Raw genomic sequence first — 20,374 nt, forward strand, 5'->3', positions numbered from 1 at the left:
AGAATAAATGAAAGCTGAAGATACGTTCTTTCTCCTTCCCTACCCCCCACTCCCAGTTTTAATGTATTAAATTTTCCCAAGTTCTGGTGGCATGTCTTTATTTTTTTTACTTGTATTAATTTAGTCTCAGGTCTTCACTTTCTATAATATGAGCTCTTTGGATAAGTTAATTCAATTATTTTAATCTCTTGTTCCTTGAAAATAATTCTAAATCAAGAATTTCAAATAAAAACAGGCAATGACTAAAACCTGAATTGCTTCCGAGTGATTAGGTACCAACATGGACGGACAGTTGGACAAGTGCCCCTTGTTCTACCCTGCCTTTAGGGAGACACAAGGCTCTCTGGCCCTGGGGTGGGGGCGGTAGGGCCCAGTAGGGCCTCCCTGTGTTCCTACTGTGGACCAAAGGGTCCATCTCTGGACAGGGCTCCCTCAACACTCAGAAGAGGAGAGAGTGTCCCCAGGGTTCACCCACGTGTCCTCCAAGAATGAGCATCAAAGGTCATCATGTTGACCAGGGCTGGGCCCTGTGGCCCAAACCTACAGGCCTGGCAATGGAGGTGGTCCTGGAAGGCACGAGCATGCTGTGACCTGCCTGGCCCTCCACCTCAGGGGTCCCGGGTCGCTGGCAGAGGCTGAGGCCCTCCTTGGTGGGTGGGCGGCCTTGTCTGCAGGCACACATCAGCTAGTGCAGCGTTTGGTACATAGCGTTCTGTAGGGTGCTGGCGGCGTCTCTGTCCTCCCTGAGCCACACCCCGTGTGTCCCTGCTTGGGCCAGGGTTGCACGCCGTTGGCAGGTCTTCTGGTGACTGGGGAGCCACTTGGCCTGTACCCTGGCCTGCAGCCTTGCCCTCAGGCAGCATCTTCGCCGAGCTTGCTCGGAGCCAGCGTGGCAGGACTCCTGGTGAAACTGCAGCTCCCCGGCTTGATCCGGTCTCATCCTAGGGGACCCAGCCCCCGCCGTGCAGGAGCCCCAGGGCCACTGCAGGGGTGCTGTGGGGCGGTCCTGCGGGCCTCGCCCCTAGCGCGACCTCCAGACGCCCACCCGCAGGGCCTGCTGTCCCCCAGGCCGCACAGCCTCCGCGCCCCGCTTCCCGCCTGGGCTCCCTCGGGAGGCACCCCGCCCTCGAGGGGACACGGGGAGGGGAGGGGCCGCCGCAGCCGCGGGCCTGGCCGCGCGGCCTTGACTGCCGGTGTGTGCCGACGAAGTGAACCCGTCTTAGAGATGATGGAAACAAAGCTGCTGGAAAGAACCTGCCCGAGCCGCGTGGTTCCGTCAGAAACAGCCACTGGACGCGAACGTGCACCCGGGCACCTGCCGGCCCGAGCAGACGCCGCTGTCGCTGCCGCCACGCGGCGAGCCCGGCCAGGGAACCCGGGACGCGCCCCGCCCTCTAGGCCCCGCCCCGCCCCGCCCATAGCGGGCCCCGCCCCGCCCATAGCGGCCCCGCCCCACCCCTAGGCCTCGCCCGCTCCGGGCTCTGGCCACGCCCTCCCTTGGCTGCTATTGGCTAGCAACCCGGACGTCCTGTTCACCGGCGCGTCCCTAAGAGGCGGGCGAGGAGCCTGTGGTGAGAGCGCGGAGCTCACTGGTCCCTCCGCCCGTCAGTCCCGCGGCGTCTGCGGGCTCAGGAGGCGGGTTCGGCAGCGCCGGGACATGGCGGAAGGCGGAGGCTGGCGGGTAAGCGAGGCAGGAGCCGGGGGCCCACGGGGCCGGGCGCGACCCCCGCTCACGCCTCTGTCCCCGCAGCCGCCGCGGCCGTGCGAGGCCTACCGCGCCGAGTGGGAGCTCTGCCGCAGCGCCGGGCACTTCCTGCGCCACTACTACGTCCACGGCGAGCGGCCGGCCTGCGGGCAGTGGCGGCGCGACCTGGCCAGCTGCCGCGAGTGGGAGGAGCGCCGCAGCGCCGAGGCCCGGGTGAGGCCCGGGTGAGCTGGGTGAGGCCCTGGTGAGGCCCAAGTGAGGCCCAGGTGAGCCGGGTGAGGCCCAGGTGAGCCAGGTGAGACCCAAGTGAGGCCCAGGTGAGCTGGGTGAGCCGACCAGGCCTGTTCCAAGTGTTCTGGGGAGCCTGCTTTGATTTATATCCTTAAAAGATCAGTGTGGCTGCCAGACTGAGAGAGGATGTGGGGGAGGCGCGGGACACCAGTCAGGAGGGGGTTCTGGTCCATTCATTCAGCAGACACTGACCACTTGGGGTGTTCTTGGGGATACAGGAGTGGTGAGAACACAGCCGCTGTCCTCCCGGCTCCTACACCCTAGTTTAGGGTACGGTGGTGCCCTGCAGCTGACGGGGGCGGGGAGAGGGGTGGGTGGAGCGAAGCTTTGAGGGTGCAGTGCACTTGGGACATGCCGGGGAGGCAGCCAGCAGGACTGCAGAGTGCGAAAGAAAATGACAAGTTCGAGATCAGTGGAAAATGGGAGAGGTAGTTTGCAGCCTATACGGCAAGAGGTTAATAACCTTTTATTAAGTCTGTATATATATATATCACTTTTAAAGATAGAGCCCATACAGCAGTAGGAAAAATGGGAATCATTCAGAATAGAAAAGTGGGCAAAGGGCACAAAGAAGGAATTCATTGTAAAAGAAAACCGAGTGGCCTGGTATACGTTTAAAATGCCAGTCAGTGGTTTCTGCCCAGCAGAAGGTCCGCAGGGGTTTGGAGAGTCGGGGCACCTGGGCACTGTTGGTGGAATGTCAGGTGCTCTGATTATCTAAGTGTCAGATGCATACCTTTTTACCCCCCAGTTTTACTCTTGGAAGTCTATCCAAGGGAGATAATTGGGTAACAGCTGAAAGTTCAAAATGTCCATTGTGTCACCATGTGTAATAGTGCACAGACTGAACGTGACCTGAAGTCCAGTCACAGACATGTGACCAGATACCTTCTTCCCCACCACGGAGAACTACACAGCCATTAAGAAAAGATAGTAACCTATCCCCATGCAGAAAGGTGCCCGCAGCATGTCACTTAATGAGAAAAACAGGATGTGTACCAGCCAGGAGAAGATGATTCCTTCATTAGGGAAATGGGTGATGGCTCTGAAATGCGGGCCTTGAATGGAATTGGGGAACCTGTGAACTCCACCTCAGAGACGGAGGTCTGCAGGGCTTTCATATTTACTTTGCATTTCTGATCGCTTTTTAAACAAGAACAAAACATTCCATTCCAGACAATAGAACTTGAGTGAAAACAGAAGGAGGAAGCGACATTCTACATGTGAAGGAGCCAGCATAGCCCCTGCCACCCCCAGCCCCCACCGCAGGCCCCGTTGTGGTTGTGACCTGCTGCCTTAGGGTTACTAGCGGGGGGTGGCGCCCACTGTCTGTCGTGTGTGTGTGTGTGTGTGTGTGTGTGTGTGTGTGTGTGTGTGTGTGTCTGTCTGTGGCCTCCTCCCCGATCTGTCTGTCTGTCTGTCTGTCTGTCTGTCTGTCTGTCTGTCTGTGGCCTCCTCCCCGATCTGGCCGCTCTTTCAGGCTCATCTCTCCTCCCGGCTCAGCCCCCAGCCGGTCTTAGCTGCTGAGTCTGATTAGGTCAACGGAAGGCATCAAGCCCTGGGGCCCCCGAGAATTAAAAATACCCTCGTAACAGTCGTGTACACAATAGGTTTTCGCGGTAGCGTGGAGGAGAATGACCCAGGTGTGTGTGTGGTGACCCTCCCCCCGGCTTTTCGGGGCTGTGTTCGTCATGTGTGTGGCCGGGGACCAGGAGGAGGGAGGTACAGGTGCACGTGAGGCCGCAACTGACCAGGTCTCCTTCGCAGCGGGCCCTGCGTGAGAGTGAGCGGGCGAGACTCCGGGCTACACGGCAGCACGGCCCGGTGTGGCCCCCCAGGCAGAGCCCCCCAGCAGACTGGCACCTCCCTCTGCCCCAGGACAAGGATGGGTGACCGGGCCAAACAGTCTGGAGGGTCCCTGGGAGCTTCCACCTGGCGTGGGACACGGAGCCCCCGTCTCCAGCCTCGCCTGCCGCCGCGGCCACCACACTCAGAGCCGGTCCACCCAGCACGCAGCTCCAGGAGGCCTGGGGACCGCGGCACAGGAGAGGCCCTCCTGCGGGCTGGGCTCCTCAGCTGAACTCTCGAAGGGCCGTCTCACGCCGTGCCGTGTGGACACGCAGGCCGTGGGATGAGGTGGCCCCACGTGGCCCTGGTCTGGCGACGGCCACGCAGTGCCAGCCACAGTGTCCTCCCGCCGCGGCGCTCCCTCTGCAGGTGCAGGCGGCCTCCCCCTGCTCACTCACAGCTGCAGGACACAGCCTCGTGTGAAGAGGGTTCCCAGACTCGTGGCTGAAGACGTGCAAGCCCAAGACATGGAATTTTGGTGTCCTCCCCTCAGAATTTCCCCTGGTCGTTTTTAGAAAATGTGGACGATATCAAAAGACATTTCACAGGTTTGATTCCAAATAGAAGCTGAGGGTTAAACCCAGTTTAATTTTGAAAGGGCCAGATTCGTACCTGACGGTAGAATTTTGTGTGCTTACACTTGTAGATGTTTTTAAAATATATGTGTTTGAACCAACAGGAACCCTGCAGAGGTCTCATTATTACAGAGGAAATGATTTAGCGTCTGGGGCCGTGTAGCAGGCCCCGCCACATGGTGCTGAGGGCCAGGCCCGCGGCGTCGGCGCCTCCCTCACAGCCGGGCCCAGCCTGGCCGCATCACTTAGCTCATTCTTGGGGCAAAATAACACCTCGCTTCAGAAAGGTGTCCCTTGAAGGGTAAAGTTCCCCATTCTGTGTGTTCTCTCCTGTGCACCCCAAGAGTCCTTCGTGACTGTGTACCTGTGAGTGGTGGGGTGTGCACACGGGACCCCCAGGGCAGAGGTGAGTATACAGAAGACCCGGGGCCCCTCCCAGGGCGGAGCTGGGTGTCTGCGGCAACTAGGGTCCGTCCCCTGCGGCTGCGTTCACGGGCATTTCTGGCCGAGGAGGGGGAGGGAGGCTGCTGCAGCGCCGCCTGCGTCCTCCTGACTGCGACACGCAGGCAGGGAGGCCGCATGTCTGGAAGGGCACCCGCTCCCGGGGCTCCCCGCGTGGTGGGGTCGGCTCCATCAGGAGTCACGCAACTTCTCAGGTGCTGAGCGAGCTCCGCCACAGGTGAGCGTCTCCCTGGAGCACGATCCTGCGTCCACCCCTCATGTCCACACACCCTGGGACCACAGGCTTGAAACAGACGTGGCCTCAGAGCCCTGCTGAGCTAAGGGGACAGACGTGAACATTCAGATGTCAGCTGTGAAGAAAACGGACAGTGACAAGAGCATCGTCTTTCAAGCTGTGGGGGCGAAGCCCACAGTGATCAGCGGCTCGCGTTGTGACCTGGTGGGTCCTGTCGCACGGCGCACGTCACAGAGCCAGTCTTCACGGAGCAGTGCCTGCCTGCGCCTGAGACACTGCTGCCCGGGGCCTGGTTCCGTGACACCATGAAAGGACGTCATTACAGGGATGCGGATGGTGATGGTGCCAGGGCCACAGCGGTGGTTCCAGGCGGCTGCGCTGTGATACATGGACGGAGGTTGCGGCTGCAGCTGGGAGCCTGGGCCTACTCGGGCTGCACAGCTGGTCTGTGGTGCTGGCATGACCGGCCCTGTAAGGCGTGATGTGGGGAGCCGGGGGACCACACACAGCACCTCCCTGTGGATTTCCAGCCTCCTGTCAATCTACAATTACTTCTAAATAAAAGGTTAAAGCAAAACAGCTGACTGTGACCCACTGACTTGATCACACAACCTCATGGAGGAAGCCTACAGGTTGTGAAAGCACCTGCGGCGGGCAGGGTGGTAGGGGAGGCTCGAGGTTTGCGAGGCAGAGAAAGGGCCACATGGGCCACGAGGAGCAGGGACCACATGCTGCCGAGGTGGGGGTGGTGGCCAGGGCCCTCTAGGAAAAGGGACAATCTAAATGCTTACTCAGGTGGCATGTTCCCCTGGCTTGTCTGCACTGGACCCCCACTGTCAGGCTGCACCACGTGCCCCCAGTTCCTCTGGGGAGGGTCTCAGCCTCTGCCGCTCTGAGTGGAGCTATATTTGGAGACGGGTCTTTAAAGAGGTGATCAAGGTGACATGGGGTCGTGTGCGTGGGGCCCTTACCCAATGACCAGTGTCATGAGAAATCAGGACACAGACACGCAGGAGGACGACCACGTGGGGACACAGAAGACCGCGTCTACGTGCCCAGGAGAGAGGCCTTGGGAGAAAGCAGCCTGCCCACAGCGGGGTCTTGGACGTCCAGCATCCAGAACAGGGAGACGTACATGTGGGCTGTCTCAGTCCCTGGGTCTGTGTTCTGTCCTGGTGCCAGAGCTTACCCACGCATCCCCTGCTCCGGACTCAGAGCAGCTCCTTCCTGGCCAGGTGTCGTGCCCTTCTGGAGGACACACGGCCTCACCCAGTGGCTACCTGCAGCTTGACTCTCCTCGGCTGCCCCCACACCCCCCAGCTTAAAACCCAAAGCCAGTCCTGCCTCTCCTCCGGCCGCGGATGACATAGCACAGCTGCGGGTCCTTCATCCCTGCTGCTGGCGTCACTTTGTGCCTCTGGCTGGTGGCGTCTGCCCCCCCACAATTGGAATCTTCCTATTCACCGGAGGGCAGTGGTCAACGTCTTGGCCTTCCTCTCCCCAGTACCAGGCATGCAAGGGCAGCCCCCTCACCCCCGTGCGTCCTCAAGTGAATTAATTGTGACTCTAACCTAAGACAAAGATACTTGGTTAAATGCGTTTATTCACAGCAGGCCTGATCCCGTGATGAGTGGGCCAGAGCCCAGTGGTGTGGGCGCCCTAGGGCAGCACCTGAGGGCAGCTGTCTGCAGCTCTATCTCTTGAATTCCACCTGTGTGTACACCTTGGTGATGTCGTGGTACCTGCCTTCCGGGGGCTGGTAGTTGGCGATCGGCGGCGTGTAGTCTGGCCCTTGTCTCTCAAAGGGAAACAGACTGGGGTCCCGCTTGGTGGCCTCGGCATGGAGTTCCGGGGCTGTGAGCTTCAGCTCTTGCAGAGCTTCCCGCTGGGCCTCGAGCAGGGCGCCAATGGTGCCCCTCTCCATCTCGTGCTCGCGCTGCTTGTACAGCGACCACTTCTTCAGAAGCAGGGCTCTCCGCTCACTCTCCTCGAAGGGGAGCTCCACCGGTGGCCGCTCCCTGGGAACAGAGCCAAGCCGTGAACCCGGGGGCGCCGACCCGGCCGACCGACTACACGGGACCTGAGCGTCCCCACTGCCAGACACAGATGGAACTTGGGGACAAATTAAGGGAGAAGATGCTGGATGTGCAGCAGCGGCAGCCAATGGCAGGACCCACTGCCACCTGCTTCACAGGGAGATGAGAGACAGCAGTGTCCTCAGCAGACCCTGACACACGTCATCTGTGCCAAGAGGCTTTGGAGAAAAGTCAGATGGCGCTATGGAAACAGACACCAATATCCCAGGGAGTCAAGAGCCTGTATCAGCCCCGGAGACCCAAAGCCCCTGTCCTGTCCCACTGACTGGCGAGGTGCCACTTTGTAAATGGTACCTGCTCCTGACAGGAAGGCGGCAACCCTGCCAACCCGCACACAACACACCCCAGCTGCAAGAGCGCGCCCCAGAGCAGGAGCCTCAGGGTCTCCTACCAGCAGGAAGGGCAAAGGCTGCAGGCCCAGGCCCCGCCCTCACTCACAGCTGAACTCCTCTGTGGGAACAACACTCCAGGTGCGCTCGGGCATCTGCCCTGAGTTTCCCTCCCACGTGCAGTCATCCGGGAGCAGTGCCCAGGAACGCTTTCTCCACCTCCCAAGAGACAGTCCAGGAGAAGAGGACTCGGAACAGGGCCACGCCAGCCCAAGCCTGTGACCCCTTCCCACTGCAGGTGAGAAGAGCAGACAGAACTTCCTGAAGGTGACAGAACCCCTTTGCCCTGAAGACCTCAACCCCAGAGGGCACGTACCTCGCTTTATTCAGGAACCTGACGGGCGTGATGAAATCCTCAATGGGAATTAGCTCCTGGCTCGCCTTTTCCAGTCGTCGGATCCTCTTTTTCAAGCGCTCCTTTACTGCTTGGTCTTTCTTAGGGTCCACCTTCTTCTTCTTTCGCGGAGGTTCTGCTCTGAAGGACAAAGCCAACACTGAACAGTTTCCTCTCTGGTCTGGTGAACGTGCAGACGCATCGCTAGGGGAAGTGCCTGCACACCTGTACGGAGCTCTGCAGCGGGGAGGGACTGTGCGGCAGGGAGACGGCCTCCACTGAGTGTCCTTGTGAGAACTGTGTGGGCACAGCAACCCAGGAAGGGGAGGGAAAAGGCCACGGGGCGCCGGGGTATACATTAAAGGGAAGTGCTCATCTTTACTGCGGGGGTTCAGGTGGGCCTCGGGAGCGCAGTGAAAAGTGAAGATACCGAACCGATGAATCAGAAGCTCGTTACGCACATCTTTATTTTTTAATCGAAGTATAGTTGATTTACAACGGTGTGTTAGTTTCTGCTGTTGCAGCAAAGTGACTCAGTTATACATATACACACGCTCTCTTCTATATTCTTTTCCCTCATGGTTTACCTCGGGGTACTGAACATAGCTCCCTGGGCCACACGGCAGGACCTGCTGTTTATCCGTTAGAAGCTCGTTACTCACATCTTAAGTGAGTCTGTCATTTATAAAGATGATCTGAGTAAGACTGAGAGGCCGTATAATAAAAAAAACTCGCAAGTTCCTGTTCGTACCTTTCTGAGATTTCTTAACCAATCTCCCCATCCTCGAGCTCCCACAAGCGTGCCTTCCCCCGAGGAACACGCCTCCCACGCTGCTAAGTCACCACTGAGGACAACCGAACCTCTCGCACCAAGGCCGAGCCCCGCGAGGGAAGCCCCCGGAGGGTGTTCAGGGCCCCGGGGGAGGGAGCAACCCTGCCGCCTCCGCCCTCCGCGCTTCCAGATTTTACGCCAGGACGCCTTCAGAGCCACTGAGCGCTCCCCTACACCAGTTCTGCACCGAGCCCTTGACCGCCGGCCACAGACACCCGCCTGGACCGAACTCCGAGGCCTCGCGCGCCCGCCGCCGAGCGCGCGACCCCCCGGCCGCCTTACCTCATGGGCGCGAGCGCCCAGAAGGCCAGCAGCGAGGCCCGCCGGGGCGCGTCGCTCGTGCGCGGGGGCAGCGCTCCCAGCAGCCTGCAAAAGACGGCGCGCGTCAACGCCTGCTTCCCCGCGAGGCGCCCCCGCCCCCGCCGGCCCCGCCGCGCTCACCGGCTCGCGGGGCGCACGGCGCGCCAGGCCGGCCCCAGCGCCGCGGCCGCCATGCCGCTCGGTCGCCCACGGCCGCTTCCGGGAGGCCCCCCCCACGACCCCGGCGGCCCGGGCCGCGGTGCGCCGCTCTCGGGTCCGGCCGCCGCGCCGCCCCGCGCTCCGGCGTTCCGGCGTCCCGGCCGCCGCGTCTGGCCCCGCCCCCGACGTGGCCCCGCCCCGCGCCCGGCGCCTCGCACCTCGCGCCGCTCGGGGGCCTCCTCCCCGCGGGCGCCGCCGCCCCCGGCCGCTCCCCAGCCGCCCCGCGAGCGCCGGGGCCCGCAGCGCGGCCGGCGGGGCCGAGAGGGCCACGAGGCGGCGCGCGTGAGGCGGCCCGCGCGTCCAGCGAAGGCTGCGGCCCGTCCGCCGACGTCGGGGCCGGGCCGCGGCGGCTGCATCCAGCGCGGCACGTGGCCTGGGCTCGCGGGCGCCCGGGAACGCGCGCTGGGGGCGGCGAAAGCCTGCGAACCAGTCGGCTCGGCACCAGCGGGCGGAGCGGCCGGGCCGACGGCCCCGCCCGGCCCCGCTCGCCCGTCCGCGCGCTCCCCGACCGCAGGCTCCTCGCTCGCGGCCGCGCCAGACGCGCCCAGGCGGAGCCGCCTTCCCGGGCCGGGCAGCCGGCCGGCCCGCGCGCGCGGGGAGCGGTTTCCCGCCGGGGCGGTTTGGCAGGTGCGCGCCGTGACTTCCGGCGTTGCCCGGGAGCCGCCGGAGGAGGAGCGGCGCGGGGGATGCGGCTGTGGCGGCGGCGGCGGCGGCCGAGCGCGAGGGTCGGCTGCGGCGGCGGCGGCGGCGGCGGCGGGGGGCGCGGGCCGGCGATGGCGCGGCGGCGCTGAGGGCGCGGGGCGGGCGGCGGCCGGAGGGCGGGCGGCGCGGGCGGCGGCGGCGGCGGCTCCATGGCCCGGGCGCGCTGAGGGACGCGGCTCTCGCCTCAGCCCGGCGGCGGCCGAACAATGAAGCTCCTGAAGCCGACCTGGGTCAACCACAATGGTGAGTGCGCGCGGGGGGCGCGGGGGCCGAGGCGGGAGGCGGGCCGGGGTCTGGAGCCGGGTGGGAGCCGCGCGCGGGCCTGCCCGCCTCGCTCCGACGCCGGGTGCCCGGTGCCCGGGCCGCGGGGCCGGCGGGCGCGGACTTTGTCCTCGCGCGGGGAGACCCGGGGCCGGGCACGTGCTCCGCCCCGCCGCGGCCACGTCCGCCCTCGCCGCGGCACTCGCGCCGAGCCCTCGGCCGCGCGCCCGCCGTCCGGGCGGGGGTCGCGGGCGGGCCGGGGGCGCGGCGGGACGGTCCCGTGTGTGAAACCGCGGCGGGGCGTAGACCTGGAGTGGGCACGTCCCGCCGTGCCAGGCGGGCTGGATCTGGGGGCGGTGCTTCCAGGGGGGGCGCCGGGATTCCGGGCTGAGGGCCCCGGGCCCCGGGAACGACGTTCACGCTGAGCCGGGGCCGCGGGGCGACCCGGGTGGCGCCCACGAGGCACAGGTGTGTGCTCGCAGAGGGCTTGCCCTAGCTCTGGGGCAGCGGCCCAAAGCAGCCCCGGGGAGCGGACTCAGCCAGCGCTCTGGTTGAGAAGAGACTGGGGTGCAGAGAAGCGCAGGGTTGTGGTGTTCTGCCTGGCCCGCACACCTGCTGCAGGAGGTAGCCTTCCTTCCCTAGGGAGGGGAGGGGAGCGAGCCCCCACGCCCGCGGCCGCGCTGAGCCCGGGGAGCACTGCTCCGGCCGGGGGCCTGCAGCCTGGCTGGCCTGCAGCCTGGCTGGCCTGTCTGACTGCTGATCGGCAAAGAGTCACCCTGGTTCTGTGTTGTTCCTCATTTCTACTTTGCTGTGCGACTAGAGGGAGCTAGTTTTCTTTTAGAGCAAGTTGATAGATGCTTGTGCCTTTGGTAAGCATGTAGGTTTTTAGTGTTGAATTTGATCTCAGGATGCTTTCTACTGCTGGGGCTGAACTGAAGGTATGCTGTGTTCTTTGAGTCAGAAGTGGTCTCCCTTCCAGGACATCTTTCTTGTCTCTCAGGGTCCGGACGAGGTCCCCTTTTCCTTTGTTACCACTCCTCCTGAGAGACTCTACTAGGCGCACTCTGTCCCTGTGGGTGTACATTCCTGTGTTCCTTGCCACACTCAGCAGTGCCTTCCAGGTGGAAGGTCTACGGTAAACGTCGGCAGATACAGGTCAGAAAGCTGAGGTTGCTGTAACTTACAAAGACACCTAGGTTGACAGCACGTGAAAGCAGAAGTGGTGAACGCTAGTTTCATTTCTCCTGTGCTGCTCTCCAAGCGCGTTTCCCGGTGTGTCGTGTGAGATCTTTCCCTGCAGAACTGGGCACATGTGCAGTAATTATAAATTGTGGCGCTTGTGAATCAGGGAAGGAAAAGTTTTTGTGATGGGCTAGTTTGCTGTGCAAGTGAGGTGAGAAGGAATGCACGTTTTGATGCTGCCCAGATAAGGCTGTGTGTGTCGTGTACCGTCCTCCAGTCTTCTTTCTGCCCTGTAATTTCCAACTGCGTGATAAGCTCCTTTGTAGGACACAAGTTTTATGCTGTGTAAGCACCAGTAAGTCAGGATGCTTAAGCGGTTATTTAAGCACAAACAAGAGAGTCTGCAGCCAGGCATCCCCTCCTGGCAGGGTGGGCCGAGCTGTGGACCCGGGCCTCTTGTTGCTGCAGGCCCTCCACCATCCTCGAGCAGAACCGAATGGTATCTGCCCTGCCTGCCTCCTAGGGCGATTGCGGCGTTTGCTTGGGAAGGAGAACAGAGTGCTCTCCGGGACGATGATAAAAGAAACGGAGACTCTTTTAAACCTGTCCTTAGTCAAATTTCCTTTCTTCTAAAATCTCCTGAAATCAGCCCATCTCATCAAGTGTTCAGAGGACTGTTGGGTAAATCACCGCTCTCCTGAAGGACATGCCGATGGCCTCGACCACTACTGAGCCGTCCTTTAAAGACTGGTGGATAGTGGGAGCTGCTGGGGGTGGGGCTGCTTAGCCAGGAGCCCGAGTGGTGGGTGGCCAGTAAAGTCGCACTTACTTTGGGTTAACCAACCAAGAAGACTGTGGTGCTTTGGAGAGTGCATCTCTGCACCTTCTGGTTTCCTAACTCTGCAGTCAGTCTCGTGACTGACTGTGCAGCTTGAACATACTTCTGGGGTCTAAGAGCCCAGAGAGGGAAGGAGCAGAGAGCCCTGCGTTTCCCTGTGGTGGCGGGAGCCATCAGACAGCATGAGCGGCAGGTTGAAAGCAGAGGGAGAAGTGTCTGTGGGGTGCAGCTGTGCTCTCGGTCTTCGTTCTCCTGGCTGATGATAGTGGGGAGACCTTTCCTGTAAGGAACTGTTGACATTTTGGGCCCATAGCTGTTGTGGAGAGCAGCCTGTGTGCTGTAGGATGTGAGCAGCATCCTGGTCTCTGCCCTCCAGATGCCAGTGACACCTACACACACACGCGCGTGTGTTACTCTGTGTTCTTGGATATAGTATTCCTTACATACTTTATTTTAGGCTTGGCCAAAATAAGGTTTATTTCTAAGTTAAGTTATATGACTACATATTTGTTAGGAAGTAAAAGCAGTTGGGTTTTGGGTTGTAGGAAAATGTAGTTTGTTGGTTGAGAATCATTGAGATTCATGGTTCTTCCCAGCCCAGGGCCTCTGTCCCTGAGAGTTTTTCTGGAATTGTGGTGATGTTCGTGCACAGCTCTGCAGTGAAGCCCATTGCATCCAGAAGGGCCAGGACTTGAAAGGACGCTCGTCCTCCTTTGGTCTCTGGCTCACACTTTGATGGCAGTGTTGTAAAAAGGTGTTTGACAAATTTTCAGTAATGGGATGACTTGTCAGTTAATCACATTGCTTTATGTGTGTATTTTCCTCCTGTCCTGTGATTGGGTTCTTTTCCCTACCCCTTCTCATTCCACAAAGGATGTCAGACATTTTGCTGAAGTGTGTCCTGCATCTGAGTGAAAATGAATGTTGGCTTCAAGGGGAAACTCGGGGAAGGATGACCCAGTAACGAAGCCGGCTTGGTGTGGAGGGGCTCCGTGCAGCTGCTCTGAAAACAGACTGGAGGGACCTGGCAGTGACGTTTTGTGACTGCTGTGGTCCTTCAGGTAACCTGTGGCCCACAGGTTGGCCTAGATCAGGGTTTCTCAAACTGGCCAGTGTCTGGAGACATTTTTGGTTTTCACAGCTGGAGGGGGTGGTGTCTGGGTGGAGGACAGAGGCCACCGAATGCACTGCAGCCTCTCGGATGCTCCCCCACAACAGAGTCACCTGGCCCGACGGCCGTGCTGCCAGGGCCGGGACCTGCTCTCAGTGAGGGCGCCTGTATCGCCAGTGGACTCTTCATCCCTCTAGCTGGATCGTGAGCTGCTTGAGGATGAGGGTTTTGCCTCTTATTCTGGAGTCAGATAGTCCTGTTCTTGAGCCTCTGTGCTCTGCTGCTCACCAAAGCATGTCACGGAAGATTCTTTCTGTCTCTTATCCTAGTCTATTAAGTGAGACGGGGAACACGTGCCTCCCCTGCTCCCTGCTCGCTGGCGAGGGCTCAGGAACGCACACTCTTCACAGTCTCACACTGACTTACGCCTGAAGACAGTAGGTTGATTTTTGAAAATAATCAGAATACATCTGAAGAGGATTCGGAAGAAAACCGGGCGGGATTTTGCCTTGGATAACACACTTGTGGGATTGTCATTGATTTATGCACTGAACATTGAACCCTTCTGGAGAGAAGTGCTGTGGGGGTCAGAGGTAAATGAGGCTCTCTGTGTGCACGAGAAACTGTGCCAGGTGGGAGAGGGGAGGAGACCACGTTCTAGGATGCAGGGCAGATGGCGGCCCGGGGAGGAGGGCCTGGTGTGCGGGTGCGCCGTGCCCTGTGGCTGAGTCTGGGCCGCGGGAGAAGGTGCGGCAGAGGAGGCCCTGCTGCTGGGGGGCTGCCGGGAGCGGGGCCCGGGAGGCCAGGCGCGGGGAGCGTGCTGGCGCAGAGGCTGTGCGGGGCAGAGCCGGGAGCACCTGCCTGGAAGCTTGGACTCCTTCTGGGGGTTGCAAGAGGGGAGCCTGGGCATTTCTGAGGAGGCCAGATGTTGCCCGAAGGCCCTGGAGGAGCTGGGAGGCGCTCCCTGGGTCTGGGTGAGAGGCCATGACGGAGGCAGGGAGGTTAGTGGTGGGGTACAGACGGGCTGGAGACAGGTGGAGTTGATTTCTTTAGTACGCTGAGAAAAAAGTAGAGATGAGGGCTAGGAGATGAAGTCTTAAATATGTCTTTTAATCTAAGGAGTGGTTGAAAAGGTGTTTTCACCTCATGAGTAGAATTGTAGTTACACAGCTGGGAGGGACCTCTGGGCAGTGCCTGGCCTTGGCCACGGAGGGGACCTGTTGCCTTTGCACCGATCTTGGGTCCTATCTGTCTTGACCCTTTACCCCGGAGGTGTGAGGCTACCCGGTTCGTCCAGGGTGTTGGCCTGTGGACTGCGGAGGTGTCCAGCTTATGAGACGGGGTCTGGAGGAGCCCTGGGGACCAGGTTTTGACGCAAGCATATCTTGGCATCCTGCCGAGAGGAGCGGCAGCACTGGGAGGCGGGGAACCATCGGCACGTCCACGCCGTTACAGAGCAGGGTGGGCGTGTCGCACTCGCTGGACGCCCACCCCCTTCTCCCTTTCCATCGGAGCCCCAGGGTTTTCCACGTGTCTGCCCTCTCCTGCAGGCCAGCTGTGGGGGCGGGACTCGATAGCCCTCAGCTGGAGCATGGGTGAGTGCCAGGGTCTCCCTGGGGAACAGCCATCGATGCCATTCAAGCCAGTAGGACCGGGAGGGGAGGCCTGCCCAGGGCTCCTGGGGAATGATCGGGTGAGGAGAGATGCTTGAAAGGCCTCTCTCTCTTCTCCCGGCTTTCACTGTGTCTGTGTGGGGCAGCTAGCCTGTGACCCTGAGGACAGGGCTCGCACTGAGGGGGACGGTGGCAGGACGTGGCTGCTTCCGCCGCTGTGAGTGAGCCTTGAAGCCGACGCTTCTCAGGACTTGTGTGAGTTAGTAGGTTACCCTTGAAATTCTCTGTGACTTGCCACAGAGAGAAAGCATCCCTGACAGTACAGTTGGCAGATGGAAATGGAGGCTGAGGTGAGGTGACCTCCCCAGGATTACACGGGGTGTGAGGGGCATGGGAATTATACCCAGACTCCAACCAGAACCCAGCCTTCCTCTTTCTAGTTACCAGGTGGTGGTCTCCATGCTTAGCTGGCTCCCTCTGTCCTGCAGAGCTTGGGTACTTTTTCCTCTTTGAAAAGAGCTTTCAGAAACCACGTGGTACAGCTTGGAACCAGGCGTGCCCTCCTGGGTATTGGGTGCTGCTTCTAGCCACTCAGAGGGCCTTGGGGCACCTAACCTGGCAGGGCTCTCTTGAGGTGTGCTTGGTGAGCCTCTCTCACTTGGTGTTGAGAGTTCTCCGGTCATGGGGTTTCAACAGAATGGTTTCTGGGCGGACTGGGGAGGGCCTGGTGCCCCTGTCATGGACTTTGCCTGCTTGAGCCAGCCTAGGTCACGTGCCCTCCTACACCAATCACCATTGCCTGCTGACTTACACAGGGGAGGGCTAGATAACAGAATAAAATTGGGGCTCTGCTAGAGACCATCCCCGAGAGTGAGCTCTTAGGGTGCAGAGGCTCTGTCCTATTCCCAGGCCCTGGGACGGCGGCACGTAGCACAGGAGGCACTCGGTGGTGACTCCTGGAGGGAGGGAGACAGAGGTGGTGGGCAGACGGGTGGCCCACAGCGCCTGCTGCCCTTGTCTGGTAGGGTCGACTTGCTGCATAGAACTTCCTGTGCGTCCTGGCTGGCTCTTCTGGATCAGACTTTGTGGTGGAATCCACTGGGGAGTCCGGTGACGAGGGGACACATCTTGCCCAAGTCTTTACCCAAGGAGCCCGTTTACATAGCTGTGTCGCGGAGCTTTCCACATTAGGTAGGGGAGTAGGTGAAGCAGAACAGATCGCCGGGGGTTTACAACACCCCTGGCAGCGTGAAAATCCATCGGGGTCAAAACTTGCTGCTTTTAAAAGCAATACCTACCTTCATGCATTAACCAGCCCGGGACATGGAAGCTGCGTGGCCAGAGCCACGGTGGTGAAGAACGGGCAGAAAAGGCACGAGCGTCCCTGGAGGCCAGGAGTAGACCTTCGCTGGAGCGGAGTCCTGGTCTCGGCATCCTCAGCAGGTCCTGCACCGAGAGGCACTCAACAGATGTGTCCCCTCAGCAGGGGCTGCGTGCTGGGGACAGGCAGTGGGTGATGCAGTGCGGCCAGCGAGACCGGGGCGGGGGGGGTCTGTTAGGGGCGTCCGTCCTTCTGTGAGCAGAAAAGGAGGTGCAGGAGGGAAGCTTACCGGGGGACAGGCGGCAGGCCTCATAAAGGACAGCGGTAGGTGGCCGAGCGCGGGAGGACGCCCTGGGGTAGGGGTCGGGTGGGAGGAGTGTCAGTAAGGTGCTTTGGGGAAGCCTGAGTGAGAAGGTCACGTGTGAGCAGAGACCTGGTCGCAGGAGGCCGGCGGTGAGCTGGATGTGTGTGCGCCCCAGACGCGTGGGGTGCTCTTGGACTCCCCGTCTGCGGGGCGTGAGGGAAGCGGGGCTGCGCAGGGAGCGCTGGGCTGTAGGGCAGGTGCCGCAGAAGCCACAGCTGGTCCTGCTGGGGGTTGGCGGAGCCCTGCAGAGCTGTCCTGAGTTGGGGTGCGGGCTCAGGCCTTTATACTCCCACGTCGACGGTCACCGGGCGCGGGCTGTCCCAGCAAGGAGGCCTGACCACGGTCGAAGCAGTTCTTCCGCTGAGGAGCTGTCACAGGCTGTCAGCATGTCCACAGCTCAGGGGTGGGGGGGGTGCTTCATTCCTGGAGGGGGGGCACCTGATTGGGGCACCGTGTCAACCTCCTAGGCCTGATGGAGGTGAGGAAGGCGGCCCTCTGTGGGAGGAGCATTCCAGGCAGCGAACAGCCAGAGCAAGCTTGCCTGGGGCGGGGGGGGGGGGGGGGGGGGGTCTGAGGAAGAGCAGGGATGTGGGGGCAGCAGCGGGAGGTGAGGCTGAGTGAGCGGTGGACTGGCGGCAGGGCTGGCGGACCCTGGCCTTCCACGCAGCGCCAGCAGAGGAGTGGCGCCTGGCGTGGTGGTCTCAGAGGTCTTGCTGGCCACTGCGCTGGGGCCAGGGTGGGAGCTGGGGGACCTGGGCAGAGGCTGTGGCAGTGATGCAGGCAAGAGGGGGCCAGGCGGCGATGGTGCAGTGAGTGTGTGTTGGGGGGGAGGGGTATACATAAACCTATACACACGTGTTGGTTTTGAAGTGTAATTTACACAGTGAGATGCAGAGACACTGAGCATCCAGTGTGGAGTTTTGACAGACAGGTTTGCTCTGTAATCTGTTCCCCACTCAAGATACAGAATGTTTGCTCCTCCCTGGAAAGTTCAAGTTATGGGGGTGAGTGCCGTTGCCCTGTCAAACATGGGGTGTGAGATAGGGGGCGAAGGGGACCCCCTGGGGTCGGCAGGACGGTGAAGGAGCAGATGGGGAGGAGGAGCCAGGTCAGTAAGGCGGGGTGGCCCAGCGGCCCTGCACGGGGCTCTGCCCTGGAGCTGCTCTTGCGGCTGTGTCCATTGCCAAGTCTGACTGCACTAGGATACGTTATTGGTGTGTGTGGGTATGCATAATGGAGCACTTTGTGACGTGATACTTATAATTTGGAAAATTTATAAAAGTAATACCTGTCCAATTTAGAAAAAGTTAGAAAATGCAAAAAGGAGAACATATTGTTAAAACTTTCTCATGTGGTCTTTCAGACCACTTGGAAAAAGTAACTGGGTAACTTAGTGCTTTTTAAAAACACACACATTTTATTTAGTGAGTAGACCACAGTGTAAGGTACCCGGACTGTTTCAGACCTCAGCCAGATGCCGCCACCACGGCAGGTCCAGCCTTTGTATGGAGCAGCCTCCCCTGAGACGGCTACGATGTTACCATGCGTTCTCCACTTTAGTAATATCATAGGGCTGTTATTTTTGTTTTTTCTTTTTTTAAATTGACGTACAACATTAATTAGTTTCAGGTGTACAACATTAATGATTCAATATTTGTACATATTGCAAAATGATCACCAGTGTCAACACCTGTCACCTCACAGTTACAGAATTATTTTTTCTTGAGAACTTTTAAGATTTGCTCTCTTAGCAACTTTCATATATGCAGTACAGTATTATTAGCTGTAGTGTTACTTTTTTATATAAACTTATTTGTTTATTGGCTGTGTTGGGTCTTCGTTGCTGTATGCGGACTTTCTCTAGTTGCGGCGAGTGGGCGCTACTCTTTGTTGCGGTGCGCGGGCTTCTCATTGCAGTGGCTTCTCTTGTTGCAGAGCACGGGCTCTATGCACGCAGGCTTCAGTAGTTGTGGCAAATGGGCTCATTAGTTGTGGCTCGTGGGCTCTAGAGTGCAGGCTCAGTAGTTGTGGTGCACGGGCTTAGTTGCTCCACGACACGTGGGATCTTCGTGGACCAGGGATTGAACCCATGTCCCCTGCATTGGCAGGCGGATTCTTAACCACAGCGCCACCAGGGAAGTCCTGTAGTGTTATTTTCTTAAGTTGTGGTGCTTGTTGAACAGATTTTCCCCTCTATGGGAATGTTGTTTGTAACTGCTCTTAATTTTCTAGTGGATCTAGGAGGGATGACTCTATTTATACAAATTCATCTTGCAGACACCTTTTAAGGAATATCTCTGTTCTATAAAATTAGAGGAGAAAAGGGGTATGAAGAAACACCAAAATTTCATTGATTGTGTGTTGGCAAATGCTGCAGGAGAAGTGACAAAGGTCTGTAAATGATATACCTGCACTGTCTTCAACTCTAGTTCATGGCCAAAAAAAAAAAAACCAACCCCACAACGGTCACACAGTTGCTCCAGCTTCCTTCCTGTGCTGTGTTTTGAATGTCTCAGGCACCTGACACCTGAGGTGTCCCTGTGGTGGTGAGAAGGAAGGCTGAGAAGCTGTGGTTGAAGCGGTAGAGGTCCCATCCGCAGACGGCTCCATTCAGCCGGGGCTCTGCTTCCCCTGCAGGGGTCGCCGACGTGAGCCCCCCCCCTCAGCCAGGAGGAGCCCTCCTTCCAGGATTGGGGTGCTAGTGCCCCGGGAGGTGTGTTAGCACAGGAGCCTCTGCGCAGTCATTCATGACAGCGTGTTTCTGGAGTGCCGACTGCGTGCTGCCGGACCCTGGGAAGACCCTGTGCCTAAGCAGACGAAAGGGACTCAGCTCTCGAGGCTCACGTTCTGGTGGGCAGAGTGGACACGTGCACTAAAGGAAGCGACACATACAGCACATGGGAAGATAGATCAGTGTTGGGGGTTGGTTGTGCTACGCTGGGCGGCCAGGGGAGGCCTCAGGGTGGGGAACGGAGGCAGGAGGGAAAGAGCAGGGTGGGCGCTGGGTGGGAGCGGAGAGGAGGGCGCTGGACCTCCGATGGGGACAGGCCTCCCGGAGACGAGGCGGGAGAATCTCGGGGAGGGTGGCTGCTGTGCAGCCTTGACCGAGATGGCAGGTTTGGGCGGGAAGACCAGGAACTGCTTGTGGCGAAGTGCAGGCTGGAGGCCTGGCAGGCAGGCAGCTGGCTGGAGAGGTTTCCTGCCCGGTAGAGAGTAGAGAGCTCGGGTGCAGGGGTCTCTCCAGAGAGATTGTTGGTTGTGGGACGTGCGCACTGTCACCTGCACGAGGGAAGCGTCTGCTTTATGATGGCCGCCACTGGCTTTTCGATTTTTACCTTTATCGCACACAGACGTACGGGCAGGTTTTAGGAAGCGGGCTCCTGCTGAGGTGGTTGTGGGTTCCCACGCAGCTGAGATCCTCTGCAGGCTTTGCCCAGTTTCTCCTGGGGGTGACGTTTTGCAAACTGCGATCTGTGTCACGTTGACGTGGACAGACTCCAGCTGCCCTCCTCAGAGTTTCCCGCTCTCACTTGTAGTCCTCATCCGGGTGGGGGTGGCTGCTTCTCACCTGCGTGGGTTCCTGAGTCCACAGCAGTCAGGACTGAATGGCTGCAACCCCTTTACAGCCACACCCACCTCCCGCGCACGCCCCTCCAACTTGTATACATAGTTATGTGGTTTGGTCTGGTGTTTTTT

General features: G+C 59.7%; 3 protein-coding genes across 9 annotated transcripts in view; 2 read left to right on the plus strand and 1 right to left on the minus strand.

Moving 5' to 3' along the window:
* The first annotated feature begins 1,560 nt into the window (after window positions 1–1,560).
* Window positions 1,561–5,693, plus strand: C8H22orf39 (chromosome 8 C22orf39 homolog). 2 transcript variants are annotated; one of them, XR_009055221.1, is made up of 4 exons: window positions 1,561–1,681; window positions 1,751–1,918; window positions 3,764–4,825; window positions 5,076–5,693. XR_009055221.1 is itself a non-coding variant. In XM_057747122.1 (3 exons), exons 1-3 carry the CDS (start codon window positions 1,658–1,660, stop codon window positions 3,887–3,889), a joined length of 318 nt encoding a protein of 105 aa, XP_057603105.1. In that variant the 5' UTR covers window positions 1,561–1,657; the 3' UTR covers window positions 3,890–5,693. The 2 variants fall into 2 exon arrangements, 1 of the variants encoding a protein (XP_057603105.1); XM_057747122.1 differs by having other exon boundaries at window positions 3,764–5,693.
* A 1,013-nt stretch (window positions 5,694–6,706) lies between these two features.
* Window positions 6,707–9,365, minus strand: MRPL40 (mitochondrial ribosomal protein L40). 2 transcript variants are annotated; one of them, XM_057743771.1, is made up of 4 exons: window positions 9,209–9,365; window positions 9,050–9,133; window positions 7,918–8,076; window positions 6,707–7,134 (listed from the first exon to the last, which is right to left on the minus strand). In XM_057743771.1, exons 1-4 carry the CDS (start codon window positions 9,259–9,261, stop codon window positions 6,810–6,812), a joined length of 621 nt encoding a protein of 206 aa, XP_057599754.1. In that variant the 5' UTR covers window positions 9,262–9,365; the 3' UTR covers window positions 6,707–6,809. The 2 variants fall into 2 exon arrangements, with proteins under 2 accessions (XP_057599754.1, XP_057599756.1); XM_057743773.1 differs by lacking the exon at window positions 9,050–9,133 and having other exon boundaries at window positions 9,209–9,357.
* A 702-nt stretch (window positions 9,366–10,067) lies between these two features.
* The window catches only part of LOC130858633 (protein HIRA), a 68,006-nt gene continuing 57,699 nt past the window's right edge, over window positions 10,068–20,374 (plus strand). For all 5 annotated transcript variants that reach the window (XR_009055086.1, XM_057745440.1, XM_057745441.1 and 2 more), the window contains exon 1: window positions 10,068–10,231. Coding sequence is in view for 4 of the 5 variants with exons in the window: in XM_057745440.1 (XP_057601423.1) it covers window positions 10,195–10,231 (37 nt within the window). In the remaining variant the exon portion in view is untranslated. The remainder of the gene's footprint in view (window positions 10,232–20,374) is intronic.

Source organism: Hippopotamus amphibius, chromosome 8, assembly GCF_030028045.1.
Source record: "Hippopotamus amphibius kiboko isolate mHipAmp2 chromosome 8, mHipAmp2.hap2, whole genome shotgun sequence".
Taxonomy (NCBI): Eukaryota; Metazoa; Chordata; class Mammalia; order Artiodactyla; family Hippopotamidae; genus Hippopotamus; species Hippopotamus amphibius.

Excerpts from the sequence above, each read along its gene's own strand:
- C8H22orf39 (XM_057747122.1), top strand. The coding sequence starts at position 1,658 with ATGGCGGAAGGCGGAGGCTGGCGG. Across the intron at positions 1,682-1,750 it reads CGGAAGGCGGAGGCTGGCGG|CCGCCGCGGCCGTGCGAGGC; the intron begins GTAAGCGAGGCA and ends CTGTCCCCGCAG. Across the intron at positions 1,919-3,763 it reads GCCGCAGCGCCGAGGCCCGG|CGGGCCCTGCGTGAGAGTGA; the intron begins GTGAGGCCCGGG and ends TCTCCTTCGCAG.
- MRPL40 (XM_057743771.1), bottom strand. The coding sequence starts at position 9,261 with ATGGCGGCCGCGGCGCTGGGGCCGGCCTGGCGCGCCGTGCGCCCCGCG. Across the intron at positions 8,077-9,049 it reads TGGGCGCTCGCGCCCATGAG|AGCAGAACCTCCGCGAAAGA; the intron begins GTAAGGCGGCCG and ends TTTGTCCTTCAG. Across the intron at positions 7,135-7,917 it reads AGGTTCCTGAATAAAGCGAG|GGAGCGGCCACCGGTGGAGC; the intron begins GTACGTGCCCTC and ends CTCTGTTCCCAG.